Below are 27,516 nucleotides of genomic sequence, written 5' to 3'. Positions count from 1 at the left end.
CAGATTTTAGGGATGGATCGGGGTGAGGCGCATGGAATCAATGGAGTATAACAGGAAGAAGGGAAGGTGAATGGAGCTCTCTGTGCACTGAGAGGTCTGTGCTGCCCACTCAGGCTGCTCAGCACGGCAGAGCTGGGACTGGCAATTCTGACTGCAGCCCTAAAGCTGCAGCTTGTGCATCGTTACGCTGCAGGGGGAGGCTTCTGTGTTTCCCAGTGGGTCTCTGTTAAGCTCTGAGCCTGCCTTTCTTTTCCAAATTACATCATCTACTGGGAAACAAAAAGAAAGAGAAAGGGAGAACAGGAGAACGAGAGAGAGAGAGAGAGAGAGAGAGAGAGAGAGAGAGAGAGAGAGAGAGAGAGAAAGAGAGGGAATTAATTATAGGACAATTATAGCCCTGCACTGTGTTCTACCATGGAGAAAAAAAAGAAGACCCTCCCATGATATCTCTTTCTGCCATTTTTCACGCATGTGTTTATTTTGGGAAGTAGAAAGTCGACCATTGTTACTTGTATTAACTCTAGCTTTCTTTGTTTTGGGCTCCGAAGATGAAACCTAGGCCCTTGAGCGTGCAAAGCAAGCTCTCTACCACTGAGCTATACTCCCATCCCTTAGCCCTACCTTTTAAAGGACGGCTCAGATAGCTTGCCAGGATGGAAGAATAGAGGCTTGTTTCAGATATTATAGTTGGGGGATGAAGTCATCCCAGCTAAAGAGGAGCCAAAAAACAAGAGCTGAAGAAGGTAGCAGGCACCTTGCCAGAGCTATGCCAAGCCAAACCCAGAGCCCTGTTCTTGAGAGAATGGTGAGGCCAGTCAGAGTGCCTGACTCTGTGTCCTCTACTGCAGCCTGGGATCTTTCTACAAATGGAGGTTTGCACTGGGTGCTCAGTGACTTCAGACTCTTAGTTTTGGCTTTCAATTTTAGCTTAATCTCAGTGGTCATTCATTCAGCACTTCTTGGCTCCTAAGTAGTGAGCTGATGAAAAGCAATTGGAGCCAGGTGTGGTGGTGGATGTAATATCTGTATTCAAGGCCAGCCTGAACCGCACAGCAAGACACTTTTTCCAAACCACAACGACAACAAGAAAATAAATAAAAGCAATCAGTTATATTATGAATTATTTCACATAGCCATGTTTCTGGTCTCTTTTTTTTTTTTTTTCCCGACAGGATTTCAATATGTAGTTCAGTCGGGCCTTGAACTCACTGTGCAGCCCGGGCTGGAGTTCATGATGATCTTACTGTCTCTGCCTCCTCAGTGCTGGGATTGTAGCATATGAGCATTAGGTCCAGCTCCTGTTTCCATTATCAACATTCATTGATTGATTGCTTGAGACAGTCTTGCTATGTAGTGAAAGCCACCTTGAACTCACTATGTAAGCTAGGCTGGCCTCAAATTTTTAGTAATCATCCTGCCTCAGCCTCCTAAGTGCTGGGATTACAGGTGTACATCACCATGTTCAGCTCCAGATCTTGGCATTCATTTCTTCTTTTATAATCTAGATGAGTATGTTTCCCTTAGAACCTGATAGTCTGAAAATAGGCATTTTCAGCATAATCTTCTGTTGCCAATATTAAATACTCTGTCTTGGGCCAGGGGCATAGCCCAGCAGCACAGCACCTGGCTGGCAAATGCAGGGTCCTGAGTTCCATTTCCATTACCAAAACAAAACAAAACTTCAGTTCTACTCTGAGGTTTTGACTGGTTTGGCCCTTGTCACTGGTAAATGATATCCAGTGGTGGCAAACCTATGGCATGGGTGCCACAGTGGGCAGGCAGAACCATCTCTGTTGGCAGGCAAGCTGAGCCACCTCTGAAGGTGAGCACGTGCTTTCTAAGCTAAAACCCCAGTAATCAGATTCTGTGACAGTGTTAGCACTTTGCGATAAGTTAGTGCATTTTGTGTTGCAGTTTGGGCACTCAGTCTCTAAAAGGTTCGCCATCCCCATATTAGACCATACCATTTTAAATCAGCACCACTGTTAGTGTCCCCTTCTCATTCCAGCTCCCCTGTCACTGCTGCAGAGGAGTTAAAAGAAGATGTAAATGCTTGCGACTCTAGCTGGTGAGCCTACAAATCTCTCTGGAATAGGACCAGTGACCTAGGAAACTTTGGCCAAATGAGTCAAAAACAAAACAAAACAAAAAGAACTTAGATGCTTGCAGCAATACTTCATCCATATGATCATCGTTTTGCAGCATCAGACATAGACTACCATGGCAAGAATGTTTTTTTCTTGGAAAACTCTTGTCACGCTTCTATGTAAATACGCTGCCTTGATTTTCCTAGCATTGCCAACATTTACTGGACATTTTCTGTAATCCACATATTGTGCCAGCACTTCAAAGATAAACTCATTAAGTCCACAAAATAACCTTCCAGGTCAGCCGCCCTTTTAAGCCCCATTTATAGGTGAGGACATGATTTGCTCAGGGCCTCACAGCTAGGAGCTGTAGCACCAGGGCAGAAACCTGGAAGCTGGGCTTGTAGTCCTCAATTACTGGACTTCCTCTGGTGCTGAAACCCTCCCTACTGACTGCTGTACTTTGACTTCTTATCTAAACTCACCTTTTTGGTGCTCAGGGACAATTCCAACTCCTACAACATTTCCCCTCCTGTCCCCTGTTTCTTTCTCTATTTTTGTGCTGTGACCACCTATTTTGGTGGTGCAGAGACCTATGGGATTCTTCTCTGAATAGTGGTTTTCAAAAACCCATAAAATGAAATATTTAGATTTAGAAAGAAAGCCCATTTCACTGAAATACAGGGATAGCCAAAGAGCCTGTGAAGATTGCTGGACCATGAATAAAGAGCCCAACTGGCTGTAGTGGCTCATTGCTATAGATCTGTGCAGTGCCCTGTGGTTGCTACCAGCTAGGTGTAGCTGTTGGGCACTTGAGAGGGGACCAGTTCACAGAGAGAGATTGTAATGTAAAGTGCACTTTGGATTTTTTTCTTTTTTGTGTGTTTGTTTTTCTTTTCTTTCTTTCTTTTTTGTTTGTTTGTTTTTTTTTTTTTTTGAGACAAGTTTTTTTTTTTTTGTCTTTTTCTTTTTTATCGGTACCAGGAATTGAACTCACAACCACACACTTCACACACTTGCAAGGCAGGTGCTTATGCCGCTGAACTAAATCCCCAGCCCAAGACAAGGTCTTGCTATGTAGTTCAGGCTGGCTTTAAACTCATATGCAGCCTGGGCTAGCCTTGAACTCACAGCGCAATCCTACTGCCTCAGCCTCCCGAGTGCTAGGATTACAGGCATATGCCACCACACCGGGTTTTAAAGGACGCAGTATAAAAATGTAAAAGATTTCAGTAGAATTGGGTGGCACATGCCTGTAATCCCAGCATTTTGGAAGGATGAGGCAGGAAGATGGCAAGTTGGAGTCAAGCCTGGGAACTTTAATGAAACATGGGCTGGGAATATAGTTCAGTGCACAGGCCTGAGTTCAATCCCTACTACTGTCAAAAAAATTAAATATGTAAATTCCCTCATTAACATTTTACATGTGGATAGTGTTTTGAAATGGTAGTATTTTGGGTATACTGGATTAAGTAAAATTATGAAAATATATTGCTACAATTAAAGTTACTGAAGTTAATTTATAAAAGATTAAATCTATGTGAACACCTTCATTATAACAAAGGAGGAAATTAGGAATCCTTAGTCAGCCAATCAGTGGCAGGTCTGTTGGGTGTTTGTAGTTTTCATAGTGCTAGGGATTAAATTTAGGTTTCACCCGTGCTAGGAAATCACTCTACTACTAAACTACACCCCAGACTGGTCTGTTGGCTTTCAAACCTGGGTTCTTTCGCATAAATGGTACTGCTTTCCTCTCGTTTTGTCCAAGGTCCTGTTACATTGCCTTTGCAAATTAAGTGCTCAGAATCTATTCTGATGCTATTGGTCACTGACTTTATCCCAGCAAAAGCCCAATAAGGATGTACTCACCAGCCCTCCTCGGGGCGACATCCCACCTGGCTTACAGCTTAGGCCAAGTGATGGCAAACCTTTTAGAACTTTCAGTGACACAGTCAGCAGGTACACCACAGGTCAGCTGCCACTAGTTTAGAGTTTGCAGATAGAGTCCAGGGCTAGGTACTACTAGGGCAAACCCTGCGTTTTGCTGTCTGTTTCCTTCTCCTAAGGCTATGTTTCCAATGTTAGCATCTAGCTGGATCAGCGCTATCTATGCAAACTAGGAGAGGAAAACTGGGCTTCTTTCCGTGTCCTGAGGAAGGAGGTTGAGGGAAGGGTATGATCAGCCATGATGCCTGGGGGAAACTGTATGTGGAGGACAGAGAATCAGTTTTTGGTGAGCACACACGGATTGATTGCCTAGCTGCTCCGCTGTCTGTGCTAGGAGCCAGGGAGAATATCCAGAGGACGTCTGTGCCCTGAAGGAATTCAAATCAAAATTGGGAAGGGATCTTTCCCACAGCTTCAGGCAGTATGGGGGAAGTCCATGAGGGGTGGACCTGGAGTGGGTCATAGAGGGAGCCCTGAGCGTACAGAGTCCCCTGGCGCAGTGCCCACGATGGGCACAGGGCTGGCTAGGAGCACGTGGGCAACTGGGTCTGCTTCTTACAGGGTCATAGGAAAATAGGTAATTTAGTGCGATACTGTCTTCTTGGTCATGTGCTCTGTATCTGGGTAAGATGTAGTTCCTGTTGGAAAGTTTTCTCATCTCAGCAGTGGTAGGAAAAAAAAAAGAAAGTCTTTTGTGTGTGTGTGTTCATGGTACTGGCAGTTAAACTCAAGGCCTTCTGTATCCCTGACCTTTCTTTAGTTTTTATTTTGAGACAGAGCTTCGATAAGTTGCTAAATTGACTCGGCTGGACTAGAGTTTGTGATCCTCCTGCCTCAGCATCCCAGAGTTCTGGAGTTACAGGTGTGTACTACGATGCCTGGCTATTTTTATTTTTATTTTCATTTTCATTTTTTTTTAAAGGTTCTTGGTATTACCCAGGCTGGCCTGGAGCTTCTAGGCTGAAGGGATTCTCCTGCTTTAGCTTCCCAGATGGTTAAGGCTACAGTAAACAAATGTCACTGTGTCTGGCATCTGGTAGGAAATCTCTATTAATGTTTTACTAGTTTCTATTATTTATTAATGAGGGGAGTTCTTATTTATTAATGAGGTGTAGCTAGGTGGTAGAGCACATGCCTAGAATGCATTCAGTTCTTAGCGCTGCTAGAAATAAATAATTAAGTAAAAATAGCCAGGCATAGTGACATACACTAATAGTCCCAGCACTCAAGCTGGGCATGGTGCTACATACCTGTAATTGCAGTGCTTTGGAGGCTGAGGCAGGAGGATTGCTGCTAGTTGGAGACCAGCCTGGGCTATATAGTGTTTGTTTGTTTTTGTTTTTTGAGACCCTGTCTCACCACCCCCCATCCCTGTACTCAGGAAGTTGAGGTTGGAGGACTGGGAGTTTGAGGCCAGCCTGAGATACTTAACTAGTTCAAATTTAGCCTGGACTACATGGTGAGACCCTGTCTCAGAAAACAAATACCTGGGGTTGGGAATGCATACCTATAATCCCATCGGGGAGGCTAAGGCAAAAGAAGGATCACAAGTTTGAGCCCAGGCTGGGCAACTTGGCAAGATACTGTGTCACGCTGAAGACAGAAAAAGGGTGGGGAATGTAGCTCAGGCCAGAGGCCCTGGGTTCAGTCTCTAGTGGCATGTAAAACAAACAATTCCCCCCAACTAAAAAAAGTGACTAATATCCAGGTCCACAGTACCTTATCCAAACCCTCAGGGTCTGATATATTCCAGAATTTAGATTATTTCAAATTGGGAAAGGCAGTAACAGAATGCATATTCTGCTTTTCATCCCCTGGGCCTGGGATAACTATGAATTTACTTCATGCTGGGGGGATTGAACCCAGGGCCTCATGAATGTAAAATTTATGCTCTAACAATGAGCAGCCCCCAACCACCTTTATAACTTAAAATTTTAATACTTTTGCATTGAAAGAGGAAATAGGATAAATTAAAACCATAACCAGCTCGGTCAGTTTTTTGTTCGTTTGTTTTTGCCAACTGAGTTATGACAACCTTGCAGTTTTGGAGCCTGTTGGTGGAGATGAAGACCTATGATAATAATAATAACAGAGAGTGTCGAACTGCATTGGCATTTATTTATTTATGTCTTCTGTGGCCCTAGGAACTGAACCCCAGGCTTCGCACATACTTGACTGAACTATATCTCAGCTCAGTCTTGGTATTTATTATCTACTAGGCACAGTTTGTGTGTGTGTGTGTATGTGTGTGTTTACTCCTTTAATCTTATAAAGACCCTTTTAGATTGAACCTGTTATTACTGCTGTCATGAGAAGAATAAAAGAAAGCATAGAGAAATTAAGGAACTTGCCTCAGGTCCCAGCTGGTAGGGGCTCCGAGGAGAATGCAGATTTGAGCAGGAGCTGCATGTGTGTGTAACCACTGTGCTTTGTTTTGTGGAGCAGGTAACTGGAATCAGGTGTATCTCAAAGTTCCCGTGGTTTAGTTATTAATGTATATAGTTAACACACTCAGTGATCTGAGAAGTCTTTGTGCACACAGTAGTGGGGGAGCACAGAAACTACAGATGCCAGGGAAGTGGAATCTGTTGCTTTTGAATGGATGTAGATAATGCAATATGTGATCCTGGCTCCCTGCAGGACTGGTACAAATGCCCAGGGCGAACTCACATTGCTTTGCTTATTTCTTACAGGGAAACGGATTCTGGAAGTTTCCGTTGTGCTGCAAGGATGGAGGCCCCCCTGGTGAGTCTGGACGAAGAGTTTGAGGACCTTCGGCCCTGCTGCTCCGAGGACCCGGAGGAGAAGCCCCGCTGTCTCTATGGCTCATCGCCCCACCATCTGGAGGACCCCTCCCTCTCTGAGCTGGAGAATTTCTCTTCTGAAATTATCAGCTTCAAGTCCATGGAGGACCTCGTGAACGAATTTGATGAGAAGCTCAATGTCTGCTTTCGGAATTACAATGCCAAGACAGAGAACCTGGCTCCCGTGAAGAACCAGTTACAGATCCAGGAGGAGGAGGAGACCCTGCAGGATGAGGAGTAAGAAGTCTTATTTGTCCTCTCCAGCGTCAGATGAGAGCCCTGTAGCCTGGGCTCTTTGACCTAAGGCTAATTGTTGTCTGTGGATTTACATGGCACTTTATTTAATTTTTATGCTGCCCGTGGGGCAATGCTCTGGTGACCTGTGACATATTTCTATGTCCCTTTTCAGGGAGATACCTACAGAAAGTTTTCTTAGCTTAAGACTTGCCCAACACTTGAGAGGCTGAGGCAGGAGGAGCGCCATAAATCTGAGGCCAGCCTGGACTACACAGTGAGACTCTGTCTCATAAAAATCAAAGATAAAAAGGAAAAAGAAAAATTTACAGTCATGCTACTTTCTTATCTTGTTTTGAGCCAGAGTCTTGCTACGTAGTCCAGGCTATGAAGACTGAGGTGGCCTTGAATGTTCAGTCCTCTTGCCTCAGCCTCCTGAATCCTGGGATTACAGGGTGTGTCACCATGCAAGGCAGTTGTCTTTATGTCAGTGGTAATCAACTCAAATATTAGAAACCAGTACCAGAAAACAATGATAGAAGAATCTATTATTGGACCTATTTGCCTCAGGAAGTACCAGAGTTATGAAAATCTTAAAATTGTTTGTAGTCTTGGAAAATTATCCTCAGTATTAAGATATGTGCAAATAATAAAGCACCCAAGCTTAACTGAGAGTCCAGGGAATGACCCAGGACAAAATAAACAGGGATCTGAGTCACACAGTCAAAAACTGTGTGCGGATTCTCTGGGTCACTTACTGGCAAACTTCCAAGGTCTTAGCAGTTAGTAAGGAAAAGGAATCAGAAAAAAGTACTATTCAAGGAGGGACTAGAAAGGGAAAAAGAGCATCTATTAACATCAATTACAGGTGTTTTAGGCATTTAGAAAAATATGCATGTTCCTGATAGAGCTAGCACAATACACACCAATTCTTTTTTTTTTAATTTTTTTTTTTGTGTTTTTCCTTTTTATCAGTACCAGTGATCGAACCCACGACTGCCTGCTTGCAAGGCAGGCGCTTATGCTGCTGAGCTAAATCCCTAGCCCCTTATACACACCAATTCTTAGGAAACATTGCATGTCAACTAGGTGCTCATGGGAGTTTGGAGTAGCTGTGCTTTCTTTTAATTTAATTGGTTTGTTTTTGCCATGCTGGGGAATTGACCCAAGATCTGGTGCATGCTAGACAAATGTTCTTTCACTGAACCCCACCCCCAGACTGGTTTCTCTTTCTATGAACTTGATTGGGAAGAGTTGCTCTTAAATAAGGGGACCAGAGTTGTGGACACTCCTGACAGCATTTAGAAATGAGCTGCTTATTTGATTGCTAGCCTGCATCTCTGGGAGAGGGAAGTGTGTATCTTATTCACTGTTACTGTCCCCATTTGTTGTGTCGTAGGTAAATAGCATTTTTGAATGAAACACTGAATAGAGAATGAGTGGTAGTAGCTGGCTTTGCAGGTCCAGGCAGTGTATTTCTAGGTCTGCACCATTTCCTCCTGTGCTTTTTAATTAATGGTGACCGGTGCTACCTCTGCGGGCTATGTGTTTCAATTCAATTCAAGTTTCCCGCTGGTTCTTTTTAAATTCTGAGCCTGTTAGAATTTGTTCAATTTCTGTGAGTCAGGCAATTATGGCTGTGGGGCTTTGTTACATGGAATCTTTTTTCATTCCAGTGCATCAAGCTATGAACTGGAAACACAAAGAATATGGATTCTAATTTTTGTACTCTCACCAATGCACTGTGTGACCTTGGGCAAGTCACTTAACGCTAGTGGCCGTGTGGGTTCTTATCTTGGAACCTGCAGAGCTCAGTCTCCATGAAGCAGGGCTAAGGACTTGCAAAGAGCTTCATTATCTTCCCTTGCCTGGGATGTGGTCTGAAAATGACATTTTAAGATGCATCCCTTTCTATGTGACGAATCACTTAACCCCTGTCTGAGCCCTGCCTCTGCCTCATGGAGAATGAAGACCTGGTAGCAGGTCCATCCTCTCCTCCACCTCCTCAGCAGCGGCCACTCGATGTTAACTGCCATCACACGGGACTGTGTATGGGTCTGCCCAGCCTGGTTTTCCTGACTTGACTGCTTCACTGACCGCAGCTAAGAGGCCGCAGGGTAAATAATTCCTTAGAGATAAAGTGGGGACAGGGGACAAGGAGGGAAAAAAAATGGCACTGTGCTTCCTAGGCATTCAGTAACTCTAAGTTGAAAACTCTTTTCAACTTAAACTGAACATCAGAATTACACTACACACTTGGGTTTACAGCCACTACCTGGCTATTTCCACTGTGAAATCATGACCAAGCAGAGGAAAAGAATGACATGTTGTCTAATCTGGTTGCAAATCTCTTCTAGTGTTACAGTGCTAAGCCTGGTCGGGTTTGGTATTTAGAAGACTGTTTCATCTACAAATGAGTTGAAAATGTTTCCAGTAGGGTTTTTATGTATTTATGTATTTTTTCACACATGGTCTCACCATGTAGTCCAGGCTAGCCCTGAACTTGTTGTATATCCCAGGCTGACCTTGAACTCATGGCAATCCTCCTGCCTCAGCCTCCTAAGTGTTGGGATCACAGGTGTGCATTACCATGTCCCTCTGGGTGGGATTAGAGCTAAGAAACAGAAGCCAAACTTCTTGATTAAACTAAGCTCCTCAAAGCTGGCACACATCATAAAACAGATGCAATGACTTCCTTAGAAGTTTTGAATAGCTTGCTTGCTCTTTCTTTCTTTCTTTCTTTCTTTCTTTCTTTCTTTCTTTCTTTCTTTCTTTCTTTCTTTATGATAATATCATATAGCCGAGGCTGGCCTTGAACTTGTGGCAGTCCTCCTGCCAAAGCCTCCTGAGTGCTGGAATTACAGGTGTATGCCACCATGCCTAGCTAAATTTTGATTTCTTTAACTCTCATTTGGAATTATATGGCCAGTAAGTTGGGATGTCAGTTTATCTTTTCATTGTCAGAGCATGGAAGTTTTAGGCCTTCAACAAGAGTCAGATTTGAATGCTGTGTATGTTTTCTGGTTTTAAATTCAGAAACTACTTCAGAATCTTTGTGTGTATGTGTGAGCATCCTTCCCCTTCTCTGGAAGAGATGGGACCTGATATTTCAGACCTCTACAGCTGCTACCAAATGGGAATGGACAACTGTCTTAGTTACTTTTCTTGATGTTGAGACAAATATCCGATACCCAAAGTTAAAGAGGAAAGGCTTATTTGGCTCACAGTTTGCATAGCTTTCAGTCCATACTAGGCAGGCTCCGAGGCAGGGTGGCATGGCAGAGGGGCACTGCAAAGGAGAAACAGTTCATGGCAGGGAGAAGGCAGCAAAAGTAAGCAAGCAAGGGGCCTGTCAACATCTGTCCCTTTTGTATTGTATCTAGGCTACTGGGATTAGAGCAATGTCAAACCAATCAGTGCCCTGATTTAGTATCACCCTTAATCCCAGCATCAAACACTCTAGAGCAGCAATTCTGAAAAAGCCCCACCTTTGACAGTGAGTCTTTGAGGGGACAGCTAGATACAAACCTAACAACAACCCTCACTCCACTTCCTCCTTCCTGGGATCCTTCTCTGCTGTTACCAGTACCCTTCACACAGAGGAGCCACACATGTGGGAACGATTGCCTGGGATAAAAATGGGTTAAGTATAAAGTCCACACAATCAGTAAACTTCCTGTCATCAGATATACTTGGTTGTTGTTGTTGTTTTGTTTTTTGAGATAGAGTCTCACTATGTAGTTCAGACTGGCCTTGAACTCACTACATAGCCTGACGGATCTTGAAGTTGCAGCAGTCCTCCTGCCTCAGCCTCCTGAGTGCTGGGATTACAAGCAAGAGCCACCATGGCAATCGGCACTTGGAAAAGTGGAGTTTAAAGCACTCGTCAGATATTCTTTAAATTGGGGACAAGGAAACACTGTATTTAATAGTCAGAGGGTGAAAGCTGATTGATAAGAGGTTTTCTTTTTTTTTTTTTTTTTTTTTAATAGTAACTTTTTTTTTTAATTTTATTTAAGAGGAAAAAGAGAAAAACACAAAACAAAACAAAGTGGTGTAAGGGTACACGTAATACAGAACTACAAAAAAAAAAAACATAATAGTAAGAAATCACCTGCTAATAGATTACATATTATCATCTTGGAAATAGTTGCTCAAATCACAGTATCAAAGAATACAAAGTGAACATTCAAACAGAGAGACTGCAAACAGCTGTGTTCAATGATCCAAAAACATTAATATAGTCAGCTATTTAACACCCCTAAACACAATTGCTGTTATATCCATAGAGCTCTTTTTTTTTCCTTCTCTTTTTTACAACAAAATTTACACATTTTGGATTTTATTACTCCTAGTTCTTATTACTTTTGGGGGGGGGAGAGAATATAGTCAAATATGGAAAACAAAGCTGTCACTCAAAACCAAGGATAGACATAGCACATGATGTAGAACAGAGTACAAGGTTATCAACAATGGTTATCAAAGTTGTCGATAAGAGGTTTTCTTAGCAGTTTGTTTCCTCATATAGAAGGCAGAGTTTTTTTTTTTTTTTTTTTTTTTTTTTAATAGTAACTTTTTTTTTTAATTTTATTTAAGAGGAAAAAGAGAAAAACACAAAACAAAACAAAGTGGTGTAAGGGTACACGTAATACAGAACTACAAAAAAAAAAAACATAATAGTAAGAAATCACCTGCTAATAGATTACATATTATCATCTTGGAAATAGTTGCTCAAATCACAGTATCAAAGAATACAAAGTGAACATTCAAACAGAGAGACTGCAAACAGCTGTGTTCAATGATCCAAAAACATTAATATAGTCAGGTGGTGTTGATTCTATTTAAACATTTGGAAGAATTTTAAAAGTTGTGCAAAGGCATTTGCAATAATTCCTAATCCCTCCACATGAACTGCAAAATCATATTCATGTTAACATATTTAAGTGCGAGTATTTTTTATGACTGGATATAAACAAAGCCCTGAACAAGGCAAGTAGTTGCCAAGGGGGGAATTAAGGGAAATGTACCTGGGAAGAAATTTTAATTAGCCTCTTAAGCCGCTTACCATATTGTCAGAAATGGGCTCATAGGTATGTGTGAGGTTGCTTGTGTGTATGTATTTATTTGTCAGGGCTGATGGGACCCAGGTGGCCATGTGGCAGGTCTCAGGCCCTGCAGCCTTTTGAACATAGTTGGGTTGGCACAACCCCCTCTCCTGGCTTTGCTCATCCCTGCCAGCATCCTTTTCCAAATGCCTGCCCTCTGTGGGAAACCATAGTTTAGTCAACTTTACAGGTGCCTGAGCCCACGCTGTAAACTAGGAACATAAAAAGCGTTTTTTGCTATTGTGAGGTCCAGGATAGCAAACAGAATCTCAGTGTCACGGTGACACAGTGGTAAGGGCCAAGGTGAGCTGTTTAGCTATCTCTGTTAAATGATAGTGTGGATGGCTCACAGCGTCTTCTTTCTCTAAGGTAAGAGGAAATGTAAATAGCATACTAATTCTTGGAGAAGTGGAGTTTAAAACATTGTTTCAGTCCTAGGGATGAAACCCAGGACCATGCCCATCTTCAATGAGTGCTTCCTATCTGAGCTGCACCCCCCAGCCATGAGAAGCGAAGTGCTACAGTCCACCCCTTGAGCCCTTCTGGTTCTCTTCCTTACAGAGAGCTTTGTCTTCCACTCCTGCTGCTGGCTCCTCTGTCCCTGTGACTGGCTGCCTGCTGGGGTCCTGCCTCTGCCTCCCAGGCACTGGGGACCCAGACTGGAAGCTGTCACACACCTTCTGCCCTGCCACTTCTCAAGCAGACTGATGAAAACACAAAGTCCACGTAATGTTGGTGTGGGTTTGCATGCAGGGCCAGCTGATGTAGGCTGTGATTTGGATCTTGGTACATCATTATGATCCTTGTATCAGTGTCGGTCATCAGGTAAATCATAAAGACTTGAAATTGTTAAGTGGTGAGAGTATGGGCTCTGTTGCTGGGAGGCCCTGGTTCAAATCCTACTACTCGCTATGTGACCTTAGACAGGTAATTAATTTCACTGTGTCTTAAGTGTTCCTCTTGAGATGTCTGCTTTGTAGAGTTGTGGTGAGGAGCGAACACATCAGCTAGCATGCAGAGCTTAGATGGCACTCGACCCCTAGTGAGTGCTCAGTGGGCGTGGGCTGCACTGTGGTGGTTGAGTGGAAATGGAATAGGTAGGGTTGGAATGCAGCAATTACACAGAGGAGACAGCAGCTTGTCTTAAAGGTCATTTATAAACTTTAAAGGATAAAATGTATATCCAAAAAGAAGAAAGAAGAAATGAAGATAGTTTGAAATTCCATGGAAATAAAGGTTTAGGGAAGTGTCTAGGATTTAGAATTAGGAGATAAATTCCAAAGAGTGTCAGTCAAGAGTCAGAGGAGAGAAACAGGCACTCCTGGATGGCTGAGTTCCCAGTTGCTACTTTAAGGATACTGCAGCCTCAAGGTCACTGGTCAGTGGACAATCTATTAAGCTCCCAGCTTCTGCCCCACCTGGGGTAGGGAAGATACAAAAGATTCCTGCCTACTTTGAGCTTTGCTGAATCTGTCTTCTCCAGGCACCTCCTGCAGGGACAAATCTGCAGCTCAGTTCCTGGAGGTTTGTTCCTCCTCAGAGCAGAGTGCATTACAGCAGAGCTGAGGAGCCCCACGGCCTCTCCAGTGGGTGTGGTGCCTTCAGGAAATTGAGTTTACCTCTTGGCTGCAGTGCGCTAATGGGACTTGGATTTAGAATTATCCTGGAATGAGGTAGCTCTTACAGTGCCTAATGGGTTCTCACCCAGGGTTTGAGAAGTGGGCTCTGACATCCTGCTGCTAAGTTGTGTCATGAGCACTTGAGTTCTCTCAAAAGTGTTTTTTTGTGGTGGAAAAATAGCAAACAAGCAAGTGCTTCAAGCACTGCCAGCAAATTATGTTTTTTGATTTGGTTTCATCTTCCATTGCATGCATGGTGCACATGTATTCCTTCTACATCATATGCTGTTCATTCCTGATTTTATGTTAATAGCACCTGTGAAGTGGGTTGGTGGCACACGCCTGTATACCTAACACTCTGGAGGCTGAGGCAGGAAGATGCTGTGAGTTTGAGGACAGTCTAAGCTACATAGTGAGTTCAAGCCCAACCTAGTCTACATAGTGAGACTCTACCTCAAAAAAAAAAAAAAAAAGCACCCGTGTGTTTATTACATAACTCATGTTATGGTTATATATCTGATTCCAAGTGTTGGTTCTCTGATATCTGCATCTATTTTGCACTTATCTTACAACATGAATTTGATCCCTATGGAAACATATTTGCTTTTTTTTTTGGTACTGGGCATCGAACTTACAACCTTGTGCTTGCCAGGCACCGCTTATGTCAACTGAGCTAAATCCCTGGCCATATTTGCTTATTTTTAAAAGGCTATTGCACTGGGCTAGTTTATCTAAATGCAATGTCTTCTTAAATTTTGGTCTCACAAGTTTGTTCTTTCTTTTTATTTATTTTTTATTCTTATTTTTGGTGGTATGGGGAATTAAACCCAAAGCCTTTGCACTGAGCTATATCCTCAGCCCTTTTAAAAAGATATTTTAAGGCTGGGGATGTGGCTCAGTGTTAAAGCACTTGCTTTGCATGCTCAAGGCCCTGGGTTCAATCCTGGGCACTGCACACACAAATACATAAGTAAATATTTTGTATTTTGAAACAAGAGTCTTGCTCCAAATCACTAAGTTACCCAGCCTGAAATGTGATTCTCCTACCTCCTCCTCCCAGAGTGCTAGGATTATAAGCACGTATCACCACATCTGACTTACCTAACATTAATGCAGGTGCTACTGTTTTTTGTTGCTGACATTGTTAGAAACTTAATTTACTGATTTCCACTCATCTCCTGGCGTTGACTAATTTATGTATTTTCCTGATATGTAAATGTTTGAGACTTCAGAAGTTTTCCCAACCTTCCCTCTTTTTCCTCAAAGAAATCTTTCTGAAATAATAGTCAAGTGATAAGAATTATTTTTTTAAAAAAGAACGTTGTTATAATGTACTATCAGAATTTTCCTTTTTTTTTTTTTTTTTTTTTTTTTTTTTTTTTTTTTGGTACCAAGGATCAAAGTCACAACTTTGCACTTACCAGGCAAGTACTTGAGCCATTGAGCTAAATCCCCTGCCCAGATGAGCTAAATCCCTGGCCTTCTTTTCTTATTTTTAAGGCAGGATTGTACTATGGAGTTCAGACTGCCCTTGAACTTACTATATGGTACAGGCTGGCCTTAAACTTGCAGTGATCCTCCTGTCTCAGCCTCCTGAGTGCAGTGATTACATATATGTGCCACCACGTGCAGCTTAATGTACTGTCAGAATTTTTAAAAAAAATGTAACAAAAGGAGCCTCACCCTCCCCTACTAAAAACAGACTGCAGCTGGAGGTGAGTTTTTCATTCCTTTTGTGTTCGCCAGAGTAACCACCATGGAGTCACAGCAGGCGCAGATTCTCACTAGGAGAGGGCAGGACTGTGCCACCCAGGTGATAAGAGAGCAGTCACTGCACTGGCGTCACCCCTGTCCCAGGGCAGACCTCAGGAGTTAATTGAAATGGAAAGCTATGCAAACTGCATGGCCACCCTAATTTTTATTGAGATTTATTCAGAAAATCAGCCCAGATCCCCTTTTCCCCTCTTCTGCTCACCCCCTCTACCCCTAGGAAAGGAGCGCAGGCACGTCTTAGATTCCCAGCGCGACTGTTTGCTTGGGGTACAGATTGATTTCGGGGCCGTGGGCGAACACCCTTGCCAGCTGCGCCAGGCCAGGCCCGGTGTGCCCTCTCTTTCTCCCCGCACGCGCGTTCTGGTTCTCAGCAGCTCTGCCTCGGGGCTGGAGGGCAGATGACCCGAGGCGACACTCGGCAGCCTCTCCCGCAGGCCGGCTCTTCCTGTCTCCAGGCGGGCGGCCACAGATGCGCGCTAATGAGAGCTCTCTTTGTTTTCAGGGTTTGGGACGCGCTGACGGACAATTACATCCCTTCACTCTCTGAAGACTGGAGGGACCCAAACATCGAGGCTCTGAACGGCAACAGTTCTGACACCGAGGTACCCCTCTGGGGCCCCCTGTTTAGCGGGCTGGGGAAGAGGTGGGATCCAGTTAGATGCACACTGGGCAGCTCAGCAGACATCCACAGCGGCGGCCGGAAATCATTGCTGTGAGTCTGATGAGTTTGGAGCCAGATTTTAAAAAAATGAGATAAGAGGGACATCTGATGTATTCGAGGTGCCCGCAGCGTTTCTGGCTAAAAAGTATAAGTGCGGATAACTTCAGTGTGCGTGTGCGCATGTGTGCACGTGTGCATGCGTGCTGGAGAGCGAACTGGGGCCTGTGCGCATGCTCAGCATGCTCTCTATGGCTGAGCCGCACCCCTCCCCCCGCCCCCGCGGATAACTACCACTATTGATTTCTGCACTGTAACCTGCTGAATGAGACTGTGGGTGAAGAGAGGAGGGGACTGACTATCGCAGGCTTCCTCTGTGTTCAAATAATGATGGTTTTTTAAAAACCCGATTTTTCTGATTTGATAAAGAGTTCAGATGCATCAAAGGCAATGTTGTGAACAAGTAGCCTGGAAGTGGGGAAGAACTTCCTTCCTTTCAGAATCTTGTACATACTTGGCAAGAATTTACCACTGAGCTGTATCTCCAATCCAAGAATTTTTTATGAATCAACCAAGGAGACGTTTGTGTGTCTGGGCCAGCGTCACTGTCTGTGGGCACTAGTGCCAAGGAACAAAGTGGCCTCAGGTAGTCAGTAAGGACTTCTGATAAAGAGACCCCTTTGGAGATGGTTTGCATAAACTGAGGGAAATGACCCTTGGGAGGACTGCCCTTCTGGCTGACTCTGCCTATATAGCATGGATGGTGTCCCGGTCTGTATAGCAGAATGTCTTAGGCTGAATGATTTACAGGCCACAGAGGTTTATTTTCCAGTTTTAGAGCCTGGAAGTCCAAAAGCAAACTTGGGCGATTCAGAATCTGGAGTGAGCCCGATTCCTGGCTCCCAGACAGTATTTTCTTGCTGTGTCCTCACATTGCAGGAGGCATAAACAAACGTCCTTGAGCCTGTTTTACAAGGCACCAACTCCATTTCTGTGGGCTCCATCCTCATGACCTAATGAACTCCCAAATGCTATCACTTAGGAGGCTGAGATTTCAACATAATTTTTTTTTTTTTTTTAATCTTTTTGAGACAGGGTCTCACTATGCAGTTCAGGCTGGCCTTGAGCTCACATTGTAGCCCAGGCTGGTCTCGAACTTGCAGTGATCCTCCTGCCTCACCCTCTTGAGTGCTGGGTTATCAAGGCATGTACCGTCACCTTCGGCTAACATAAAAATTTTGAGGGGCTACAAACATTTACCCGGTAGCAAAATGTAAAAACATTTAATGGCTCCGAGCATGTTAAAGGGTAATTTCTGCCTTGCTTGGTTTTCTAAGATTAGGTATGAAGGAAGTGTGACAGTTGTGTATCAGGAAAGGTTGGCACAGCACAGAAGATGCTGCAAAGCGCTGGGCTTGGGGTGCGGACTCATCTTCCTAGGTGCTCCTGCACTGAGTCCAAAGTAAGAGAACTGGAAACACATTCCTTTTACTGGACCAGTGTATCTGCAGATGATTGCTCAAAATAACACAGCACAGAGATCGACATTTGGCTGACTTATTTAGAAAGTGATTGTGTACCCTTCTTCATCTTGTGACCATTAAATCCAAAATACTCAGAACCTCAAATGTCCATTGACCGAGACAGGCAAGGTGATAACCTGGAGACTGTTTTGCTGCAGACTTCTAGGCAGACGCTACAGCTGCGTCTGCAGTGCTGTTTTGAGCTCTTGCCTGCTTGTTTTGTTTTGCAGCAAATATGTGTACGGTGCTGAGACGTTACTCAAAATGCAAAGAAGGAGGCAATAATGGAATAAATTTAGTTACTGAAATTAAATCAGGCCCATCATGCTGCAAATGGCAGATTTTGATTTGTTATCTCTTTGGCCACCTTTCTGGTTCATCTTGTGGATTAAGCCAATGGATATATAAGATGACCTGTCCTTCCAGAGGACTAATTTATCCCCTTCTGCAGATTTCCCTCAAAAGGGCTCATATTTTTCAAGGCAAACTGAGTGACGCCTGGGGAGGATGACCTTGTGTGGTGCTTTGTGGCAGTCTTCCATCTAATCCCTGGGAGAGCGAGAGTGGATAGAGGAAGGCTTTTCTATTGCTTACTCCTTTATTATTTGGATTAATTACAGTGGAAGCTCTTTAGTGAACCTCAGTTTAAATGGCTCACTAGGTGCTCTGAATTCCTTCTGTAAAATATGCAGAACCAACCTAGTGCCAGCAGACATGGGTGCACACACCCAGCCGTACTCCGGGGGTTCCAGTATGGCCTGGAAGGTGCTTCATTTTGGGAGCTATTGCTCCTCTCAACCTGTTCATGCTTGCCCTTGTGACTCTAATTTCACTGAATAGTATAGATATTATCAAATTGCGACTATAAGAAGAGTCATTTTTGTTTTGCTGTAAATCAAAATAACACATGTACAGCGGATCCTTGACTTATGAACTCAGTTTGTTCATGAGGGGTGGTTGTAACTCAAGTCGGTTGTAAGCCAAGACTATTTTTCCCATAAGAAATAATGGAAATACCCATCATGTGTTCTGAACCTCACCAAACACCCCATAACTAATCTTTTCATAATAAAAAAAAGGTTGTATGTGTATGTTAGGAGAAAAACCAACAATTTTCCTATTGTATTCACCAAAAAATTATAGAATGTGCCTAGTTTACCCAAAACAGTAATTTCACACTGTACTCAATATTTAAGCTGACATCTGTAGCTTGCAGGAAGGGAGGGTGACATGGAAGGTGGGTGTTGTTGGGAAGGAGAGTCCCCATCCATGGGAACATCAGGAATCTGGCTCTCTGGTGTCCTTTCTTGGGGGAATCCTTAGCCCACTAGAACCTGCTTCTGGCTCAGTAGGTCTCAGCCTTTTAGAACTAAAAACTGGTGTAAGGTTGTCTGTGTCTTTTCTTTAACACTGTTCCGTAGTATGACATGTCATTGTCATTAAGTGAATGTGACAACTGACTTGCTATCGTGACTCTGCTATCGTGACACAGGGTCAACTGGAGGCTCAGGTTCCTCTATACAGCCTTTGAAGCCTCTCTCCTTTATAGTTTTAGGTCATGCTTTATTCCAGGCAGATTTCTGTGTCGTTAGAGGGACATTGGGCCAGGGTTTTTCGAACTTGCAATTAACCCCACACAGGAAAGGATATTGTAATGTTCCTTCCAGAACTCTTTAAGGGTTAAATCTGTATCTGAGACCATCTAGAAGCACTTTAGGAAGACTTCTCAGTGTATAGTTTCTTAAAGTTAGCTATAACTACCAGGCATGGTGGCACATGCTTGTAACCGCAGCACCCAGGAGGCTGAGACAGGAGCATTGGTGCGAGCCTGAGGCCAGTTTGGGCTACAAAGTGAGTTCCAGCCCAGCTTGAACTGCATAACGAGATGCGATCTCAAAAAAACAAAAAACAAAACAGAAGTTAGCTATAGCTTTCTGGTCCATAGGCTGCAGGAGAGGAGTTCTTCAGCCAGTTCTTCCGAATCTCAGGGAGAAGGCAGGAGCGCTGTCCATGGTGAGGGGAACCCGGAGTGGTAAACCTTCGTCCTCTACATATTTCCTAACAGTAGGACAGCAAGCCTTCCCAAGCCACTCAAGAAAAAGTACTCTTGTTACCCAGCCTTTCGTGTTAGATCTCCACATGACCCTCGGCCTATTCTTCATGACTTTATGTTTTCTGAACACTCCAGGGATAACCCAAGAGAGGCTTTATCTTGAGGTCACCACTCAAATTGGCACATAACAATAAGGCTTCACAGGCTGTGGCTTGGCATTTTCTTCTCTGCCTGAGTAGTATATTCTCTCCTGGGCATCTGCTCCCAGAGAAGACCAGTTTCATCACAGTGAAAAACTTGATGACAGCTGAAACCATCTCTCTGTGTCATTGTTTCAAAGTGGTTTATGTGGTTTTCAGCTGCTCTTTTATGATCACTGGCTGCGTTACTGTGCCTAGTTATGTTATAAACCCCAGTTCTCACTTTAAAATTTTGAAACCACCCCTTACAGGCATGAAATGTTTCACCATTATTACTCGTCGATGGATTATTCCTTACAAGATCTGCATTTATAGTCCTAGCTTTTTGACAAATTACAGACTCAGGCCACAACCTGCCATCTGCCTGTTGCTTATCCACACTTATAATAGCCTTCCTTCCTTGTCTAGCACTGTTGATGGTAACTTACTAATCGGAGTAACACCTTTAGCAACACTAGCTCCCTTTTACAAATCTCTTCTCTGTAAAAGAATGTAGAGATGATGGAATCCAGCACGCTGTGCATAGTACCGAGATGGGTCACACACACTCTTCCTTCTTCTTTTTATTGTGATGGCTTTCTTTGCCATGCTTTCCTTCCTTCACTTCTTTTTTAGCTTTTTGGACGCCTTTTGGTAGCAAATATAAAGCACTGACCGAAATCATAGCCACAAACGTGCCCATCTGGGTTTAGACTGATGCTTATGTACACTTACATATCTTTTCTGGCACCAGGAGTCTTTGTGCACAAGCAGCCGGCAATCAGGTTGTAACTGAAGACTTTGATTGTGTGTTCAACCTAGAAGTCCAGTTATAAACTGAGTTGTTTGTACGTGAGGCCAGTTGTAACTTGAGGGTCGACTGTATATAGTTGACTTATTTATTTTTCACTATATATAGTTTAACAAAGTTAAATAGTCCTTTTTAAGTACTGTTAAGTCAGGGCCCCTTGTGTCTGTCTTTCCCTGATCTATGGTTGTGACTGCTTTTATTTCTTCCAGCAGTTTTTGTTTATTTTGCTTTGGGTGTAGAGTTCTAGTTTTCTGGCAGCATATTTACATTGCTATTTGTGTTTCAAGGATGGCAGACCTCTTAGAGCTTTAATGATAAGAGCCTGCAATGGCACTTTTGCCCTGTCTTCACCGCCACTGTCTTAGTTACTGTCTCATCACTGAGGCAAGTGTGTGCCTAGACCCAGTGTCCTAAATTTAGAGGTGGAAAGGTTTATTTTGGCTCATACTCTGTAGAGGTTTCAGTCCATAGGAAGATAGGTCAGAGGTGGAGGAAGGCAGATGGAGCCTTCCAGGCCACGCCCCGGTGACCACCTCCTCCCACCAGGCTCCCCTCCCAACATCACAGTGAGCTCTGAACTCATCAGTGATGTAATCCGCTGGAGTACCACACCTCCCCAAAGCCCCACCTATAAGTACTGTAACATTAATTTAAGTCTTAAAATTAGCAATTTGGGGGCCAGCTCAGTGGTAGAGTACATGCTTACCATGTGTGATTCCTGGGTTCAATCTATATATATATGATGAAGATTTAATTTATTTTTTTGAAGTAGGGTCTTGCTGTGTAGTTCAGGCTAACTTTGAACTTGTGATGTGGCCCATACTGGTCTCCAACTTGTGACAATCCTCCTGCCTCAGTCTCTTGTGCAGTAGGATTGCAGATGTGTGCCTAGATTCAGTTCATTTACACAGCGCCCGAACTCAGATGTACGCTTTTACCTTTGTGATGTAGGATTGTCATTAATCTGTAGTTAATTCAGTATTTTTTTTGCATTCATAATTTCCATTTATTCACATAGATATGAACTCTTACCCATCTGTGATATTGATCCAAAAAAAGGGAAAATGTCAGCTGTACATCAAGAATTTCCTGGCTGGGGAATTAATTCAGTGGCACAAGTGCTTGCTTGACAAGCACAAGGTCATGAATTCAATTCCCAGTACCCCTCCCCACCCCCCCAAAAAAGAAAGAATCTCCCCGTCCACTTACACGGAAGTAGATATTTCTATTATTTTTTTTGAATTTGTATTTAATGTTTATTTATCTTTTAAATCTTTACGAAAGTCATTCCATGTTCATTATAGAGGGAAACCCTGACAAGCAAAAAGAAAACAGAAAAAAATGACCTATAACCCTACCTCTCAATAAATAATAGCAATTGCAGTATAACCTTGGGATGTGAGTAACTTGTACGGCAAGGTGAGCAAAAATTCGTGATAAGTTTTAGCTTGAAAACAAGGAACATTGTGCAATATGAGTAATGCATGAAGCTGAATGTCATGTGGTCACAGCTGAACCAGTGGTTTCCCCACTACCATGCTGTGGGATTGGAGGTGATCCTCTCCCAACAGCAAGAGGCCATGGAGGAGGTCTCACCCGCAGAAGAGGAGAAAAGGGCGGAGATTAGGCAGTTGTGTAAACTGTAGGAAACTGTACAGAACTTTGCAGAAAACACCACCTGAAGAAGGCCGTGACAGTGTGAGCGATGAACCTGTTTAGCAACAATGCACTGTCTCATGTCCACAAAACTCTCAAAAAGAGGCAAAAGCAAGTGTCATTGGAGAGGCTCCTTGCTAAATTTGCACAAAACAAAAAGATTCCATTGAGCTAATAGATAGCAGCGATTCTGTCAGTGATAGTGAATGTTATTTTTTTCTTTTTGAGTCAGAGTTTCACTATGTAGTTCAGGCTGGCCTTGAGCTCTCTTTATAGCCCAGGCTGGTCTCGAACTCTCAATGATCCTCCTACCTCAGCCTTCTGAATGCTAGGATTACAGGTGTGTGCCACCATACCCGGCTATAAATGACACATTTGTATTATAGGGGATCATATTTTTGTGGGGGTGCTGGGAATCGAACTCAGGACCTCATACTTGCCTGGCAGGTGCTGTGCCTCCGAGCTATATCCCTGGCTCAGTGATGGTGAATGTTGTCCTACTCAGTAACCCTCCTCTGTCTTGTCTGCCTCTCACCAACCATGAGTGTGTTCAAAGGTAATGCAGGTTAATTTGTTTTTCTTTTCTTTTCTTTTTTTTTTTTTTTTTTTGTCTTTTTCATTTTTATCGGTACTGGGGATCGAACTCACGACTGCCTGCTTGCAAGGCAGGTGCTTACGCCGCTGAGCTAAATCCCCAGCCCCCTATTTTTCTTTATATTTTAAATTTTCTTTATTATTTTGCATTATATTACAATACTGTAGTCATTTTTATATGATTATTTTTGGGCTGTGGAGCAAATTATCTGAGTTTTCATCATTTCTTATGGGGTTCACTTTATGAGGGCTTTGAATTACAAGTGTATTTCAGAATAAGTTATGCTCCAAATCAGGATTTCGCTGTATTTAATATACATTTTTTCAGCTTCTGTCTTTTCTTTTCTTTGTTTTTTTTGGAGGGGAGGCAGGGGCTTGTGCCACTAAGCTAAATCCCGACCCCGAGAGCAAAGTTTGTTGTACCGTGTCCTGGGGGAGGGGAGATTGGTCTCAGGACTCCTTGTCAATACCTAAATTGAAGCTGTTCAACTCTCATACTCAAATAGTGTAGTTTTTGCATTGAACCTATGCACTTTTTCTTGTACCCTATAAATTATCTCTAAGTTAGTTATGATACCTAATACAATATAAATGTTATATAGTTAGTGTGCCATATATAGTACACAGAAATATAGTATAAGAAAAAAACCAGACTGGGTGTGGCGGTACATGCCTGTAATTCCAACACTTGAAAGGCTGAGGCAGGAGAGTTGTGTGGAGTTCAAGGCCAGCCTGGGCTGCATAGTGAAACCCTGTCTTGACAAAAAAAAAAAAAAAAAAAAAAAAAGTAAAAAAAAAAGTCTGTACGTGTGTAGAACAGATGGAGTTTTAAAAAATGTTGTGATCTGTAATTGATTAAATCTATAAAGAAGGATTTCTCTGATAGTTTTGGGTGCTAGAAATGGGAGGCAGGGCAGACTCCATGTGGCCATGCAGGAAGCCTGTTTGCCAGGAGGCAGAAGTGGCCAGGAGAGTCAGGCTTCCACTTCACTGGAGTGTCCTTGGCTAGTCAGTTCGGCTTGGATAGTCTGAGTCAGCTCGGTGTCCCTGGTTACCTGCCTCTGGTCCTGGGGTGTCCAAGGCTAAAGGCTGCTGCCGGTTGACCCCCTGGCAGTCCCTGCGAACTGGCTCCCTCTGCAGGTGCCTCTCCTCACTGAACAGACTTTTATGCCAGGAATGGTGGTGCACACCTGCAGTCCCAGCACTCCGGAAGCTGAGACAGGAGGATTGTTGCAAATTCGAGACCAGCCTGGGCTACAAAGTGAGCTCAAGGCCAGCCTTGAACTGCACAGGTCTCAAGAAAAACAAAGAACAATACTGTGGTTAAAAAACCTGCTGGGTGTGGTAGTGCATACCTGTGATCCTGGCACTCAGCAGACTGAGACCGGAGGATCATCATGAGTTTCTCAAAACAAAACAAAAGGGAACAACAAATATTATGTTAATTCAGTATTTTCCTACAACAAATGGGTGTGACTAACACTAGATTTTTGGTGTAACTTGTCCTGAGCATTTCCTTCACCTTCCTTCTGGGGACCTTCTTCCTTTCCTGTCCCGTCCTCTGGGACCGTGTGTTTACCGTGTGGGAATAACACTTTGTTTGGATGGAGGTGGGGCAGGGAGGGAACAGCGTGTGCTTGAGAAAAGTGCACAGAGGAACCTGTATCTTAGAAGACACAGACATTCTTTCACCTGCTACACACTCGAGCGGGTTGTGTTGGAGAGAGAATTATTCTTGCTTATTCTCAGAATTGTGAAGGCATTGTTCTCTGGTTTCAGTTGCTGTTGAGAAGCCCCAAATCCACAGTGGTTTCTGTTCTCTCTGGAAGTGTTTCTATGTTCTGTTTTCCTTTCTCCTTTGAAATTTAACAATGTGAGCCTCATAGTGAGGTTTTTCTCACCCATTGTGCATTATAATGTGTGCTCCACCTAAAGTGTATGGCTTTAAATTCTAGCGTGTTTCCTTCCAATATTTTTATCGTCCGCCCTTATTGAGACGAGTATATAGTTTACCTCCTCTATTACGTTGATGTGATGAATTACACAAATTAATTTTCAAGTATTCAATCAACCTTGCATGGTAAACCCAACTTGTCATGAGGCTTTTGCCTTGTGTTTTATGTTTGGCTTTCTTTTGTCTTCCAAAGCTTTACTGAAGCTTGGCCTATAACAAGATGCACTGATGAAGTATGTAATTTCACGGGTTGTGTTATGTGTGTGTGGCTGTCACCACTCTGGATGTTGAACCTGTGGCTGCCTTCCCTCCCTCCTGCTCATCTCCAGCCTCTGGGCTTCACTGCTTTTACTTACTGCATGGCCTTTGCATTTTCTAGAATTCTATGTACATGGATGCATGAAGTATGCACTTTTGTCTGCCTTTTAAAACTCAGTGTAATTATTTTCTATTATTATTCAGCCCTGAGGATTAACTCGACGCCTTTCATATGCTAGGCAAATGCTCTCCCATTAAGCTCTACCCCCAGGCAATGGAATTTCTTGGATGTTCATTCATGTTACTGAATATATCCACAGTGCATTCCTTTGATTGCTAGTAGCAGTCTTGTATGGCTGGTCCACAGTATGTTTTTTCAAGCATCTATAGATGAACACTGGGTTCTTTATAGGCTTTGAATATTGCAAAATAAGTGAACATTCTTGTCTAAGTCTTCATTGAATGTAGGCTTTTTTTTTTTCTTTTGGATAAAAACCTAGGGGTGGAAGACAGTCATCTCTGAGTGTATATTTAACTCTTATGTGTATGTGTGTACCACTGGGGATGGAACCCAGGGCCTTTGCACTGTGCCACACCCCCAGCCCTTCCTATTTTTTGTTTTGAGACAGGTTCTCTCCAACTTACTGAGTTCTCCAGGCCAGGTTGGAGCTTGTGACCTTCCTGTCTCAGCCTCTCAGGGAATTGGTCTTGCAGCTGTGTGCCACCACACCTGGCTTATGTGTCTTTTGGGGACAGGATTTCACTATGCAGTTCAAGCTGGCCTTGAACTCACTTTGTAGCCTAGGTTGGCCTCAAACTTGCAGTGATCCTCTTGCCTCAGCCTCCCAAGTACTGGATTACAGGCATGCACCATCATACGGCTATGTGTAACTTTTGAAGGATCTGTTTGTTTTCCAGTTGGAGAGCTCAAATTGTTACACGTTCTCACCAACAGGTGTTATGGACAGTTTTTAAACGTTAATTTAGGCATTGTAGTGGATGTATAGTTACGTCTTATTTTGGTTTTGTGCATTTCACTAGTGACATAGGGTGTGCAGCAGCTTTTCAGTGATTATTTACAATCTCTCTCTCTCTCTTTGATTTTTTTTTTTTTGCGACAGAGTCCTGCTATGTAGTTCAGGCTGGCCTTGAACTCACTATGTAGTACCAGCATTGCAGCAGTCCTCCTGCCTTAGCCTCCCATGTGTGGGCATTCGGGCAGGCACCTTATGATCTGTATATTTAAGGAAGAACCTGTTCAGATGGCTTGTCCACTTCCTTAGTAGAATTTTGTGAACTTATTATTGAGTTGTAGGAGTTCTCTATACAGTCTAACTATAAGTCCTTTGCAGATTTGTGTTACAAATATTTTCTTCTGGTCTTTTAATTTCCTAACATTGTTTCTCTCTCTCTTTTTTGGTGCTCCTGGAGATTGAACCCAGGGCCTCACACAAATACCAAGCACATGTTCTGATGTTCCAATTTATTGATATTTTGTTTTTTATAGTTTATACTTCTTATATTGAATTTCAGAAATCTTTTCGTTTTGCTGTTTTTCTTTTGTTTGTTTGAGGCAGAGCCTCACTGTGTAGTTCAGGCTGGCCTTGAACTCACTATATAGTCCATTCTGATCTTGAACTTGTAGCAATCCTCCTGCCTCAGCCTCCCAAGTGCTGAGATCACAGGCATGTGGTACCATACTGGGCAAAATCTTCGTTGTACCTGAGGTCACTAAGATTTTCTTAAGTCTTCTTCTAGACATTATATCATTTTAGCTCTTATATTTATGTCTATGATACAGTTCAAATTCTTTTTTTTTTTTTAATTTTTAAAAATTTTTTACCGGTACCAGGGGTCGAACTCACAACACGCGCTTGCAAGGCAGACACTTAGGACGCTGAACTAAATCCCCAGCCCCTTCAAATTCATTTCTATATAATGGGAGGTAAGGGTCAAGTTTTATTTTTTTTCCCATGTGACTAATAGTTTCAGTACCATTCATTAAAATATTATCCCTTCCCCCATTAAATTATTTGGTACCTTTGTCGAAAATCAATTGACCCTATATGTGTGGATCTGTATCTGAAATTTATTTTTTTTAGATAGGATCTTGCTACATAGTCCAGGCTGGACTTGAATTTACTATTCTGGCTTTAAACTCTCAGCAATCCTCCTGCCTCAGCCTTCCTAGTGCTGGGACTACAGGCATGTACCACCATGCCCAGCCTGTGAATTTTGTTTGTATATATCACATAGGTGTA

At 43.1% G+C, this 27,516-nt stretch overlaps 1 protein-coding gene across 10 annotated transcripts in view; it reads left to right on the top strand.

Annotated features, from left to right (window-relative positions):
- Window positions 1-27,516, top strand: part of Fez1 (fasciculation and elongation protein zeta 1) — a 50,819-nt gene that overhangs the window by 1,221 nt on the left and 22,082 nt on the right. For 4 of the 10 annotated variants that reach the window (XM_005004923.4, XM_005004924.4, XM_005004925.3 and 1 more), the window contains exons 2-3: window positions 6,728-7,075; window positions 16,072-16,171. In XM_005004923.4, the coding sequence (XP_005004980.1) occupies window positions 6,728-7,075; window positions 16,072-16,171 (448 nt within the window). Of the gene's footprint in view, window positions 1-4,794; window positions 4,897-6,727; window positions 7,076-16,071; window positions 16,172-27,516 lie in introns of all 10 variants that reach the window. The other 6 variants (XM_023566175.2, XM_063256018.1, XM_013155622.2 and 3 more) reach the window with 2 other exon arrangements.

This window comes from Cavia porcellus, unplaced genomic scaffold, assembly GCF_034190915.1.
Source record: "Cavia porcellus strain 051 isolate PalLab524CR breed Dunkin Hartley unplaced genomic scaffold, mCavPor4.1 scaffold_9, whole genome shotgun sequence".
Lineage (NCBI taxonomy): Eukaryota > Metazoa > Chordata > Mammalia > Rodentia > Caviidae > Cavia > Cavia porcellus.
Note: the sequence above shows the minus strand (reverse complement) of the source record. Positions and strands in the feature narration are given on the sequence as shown.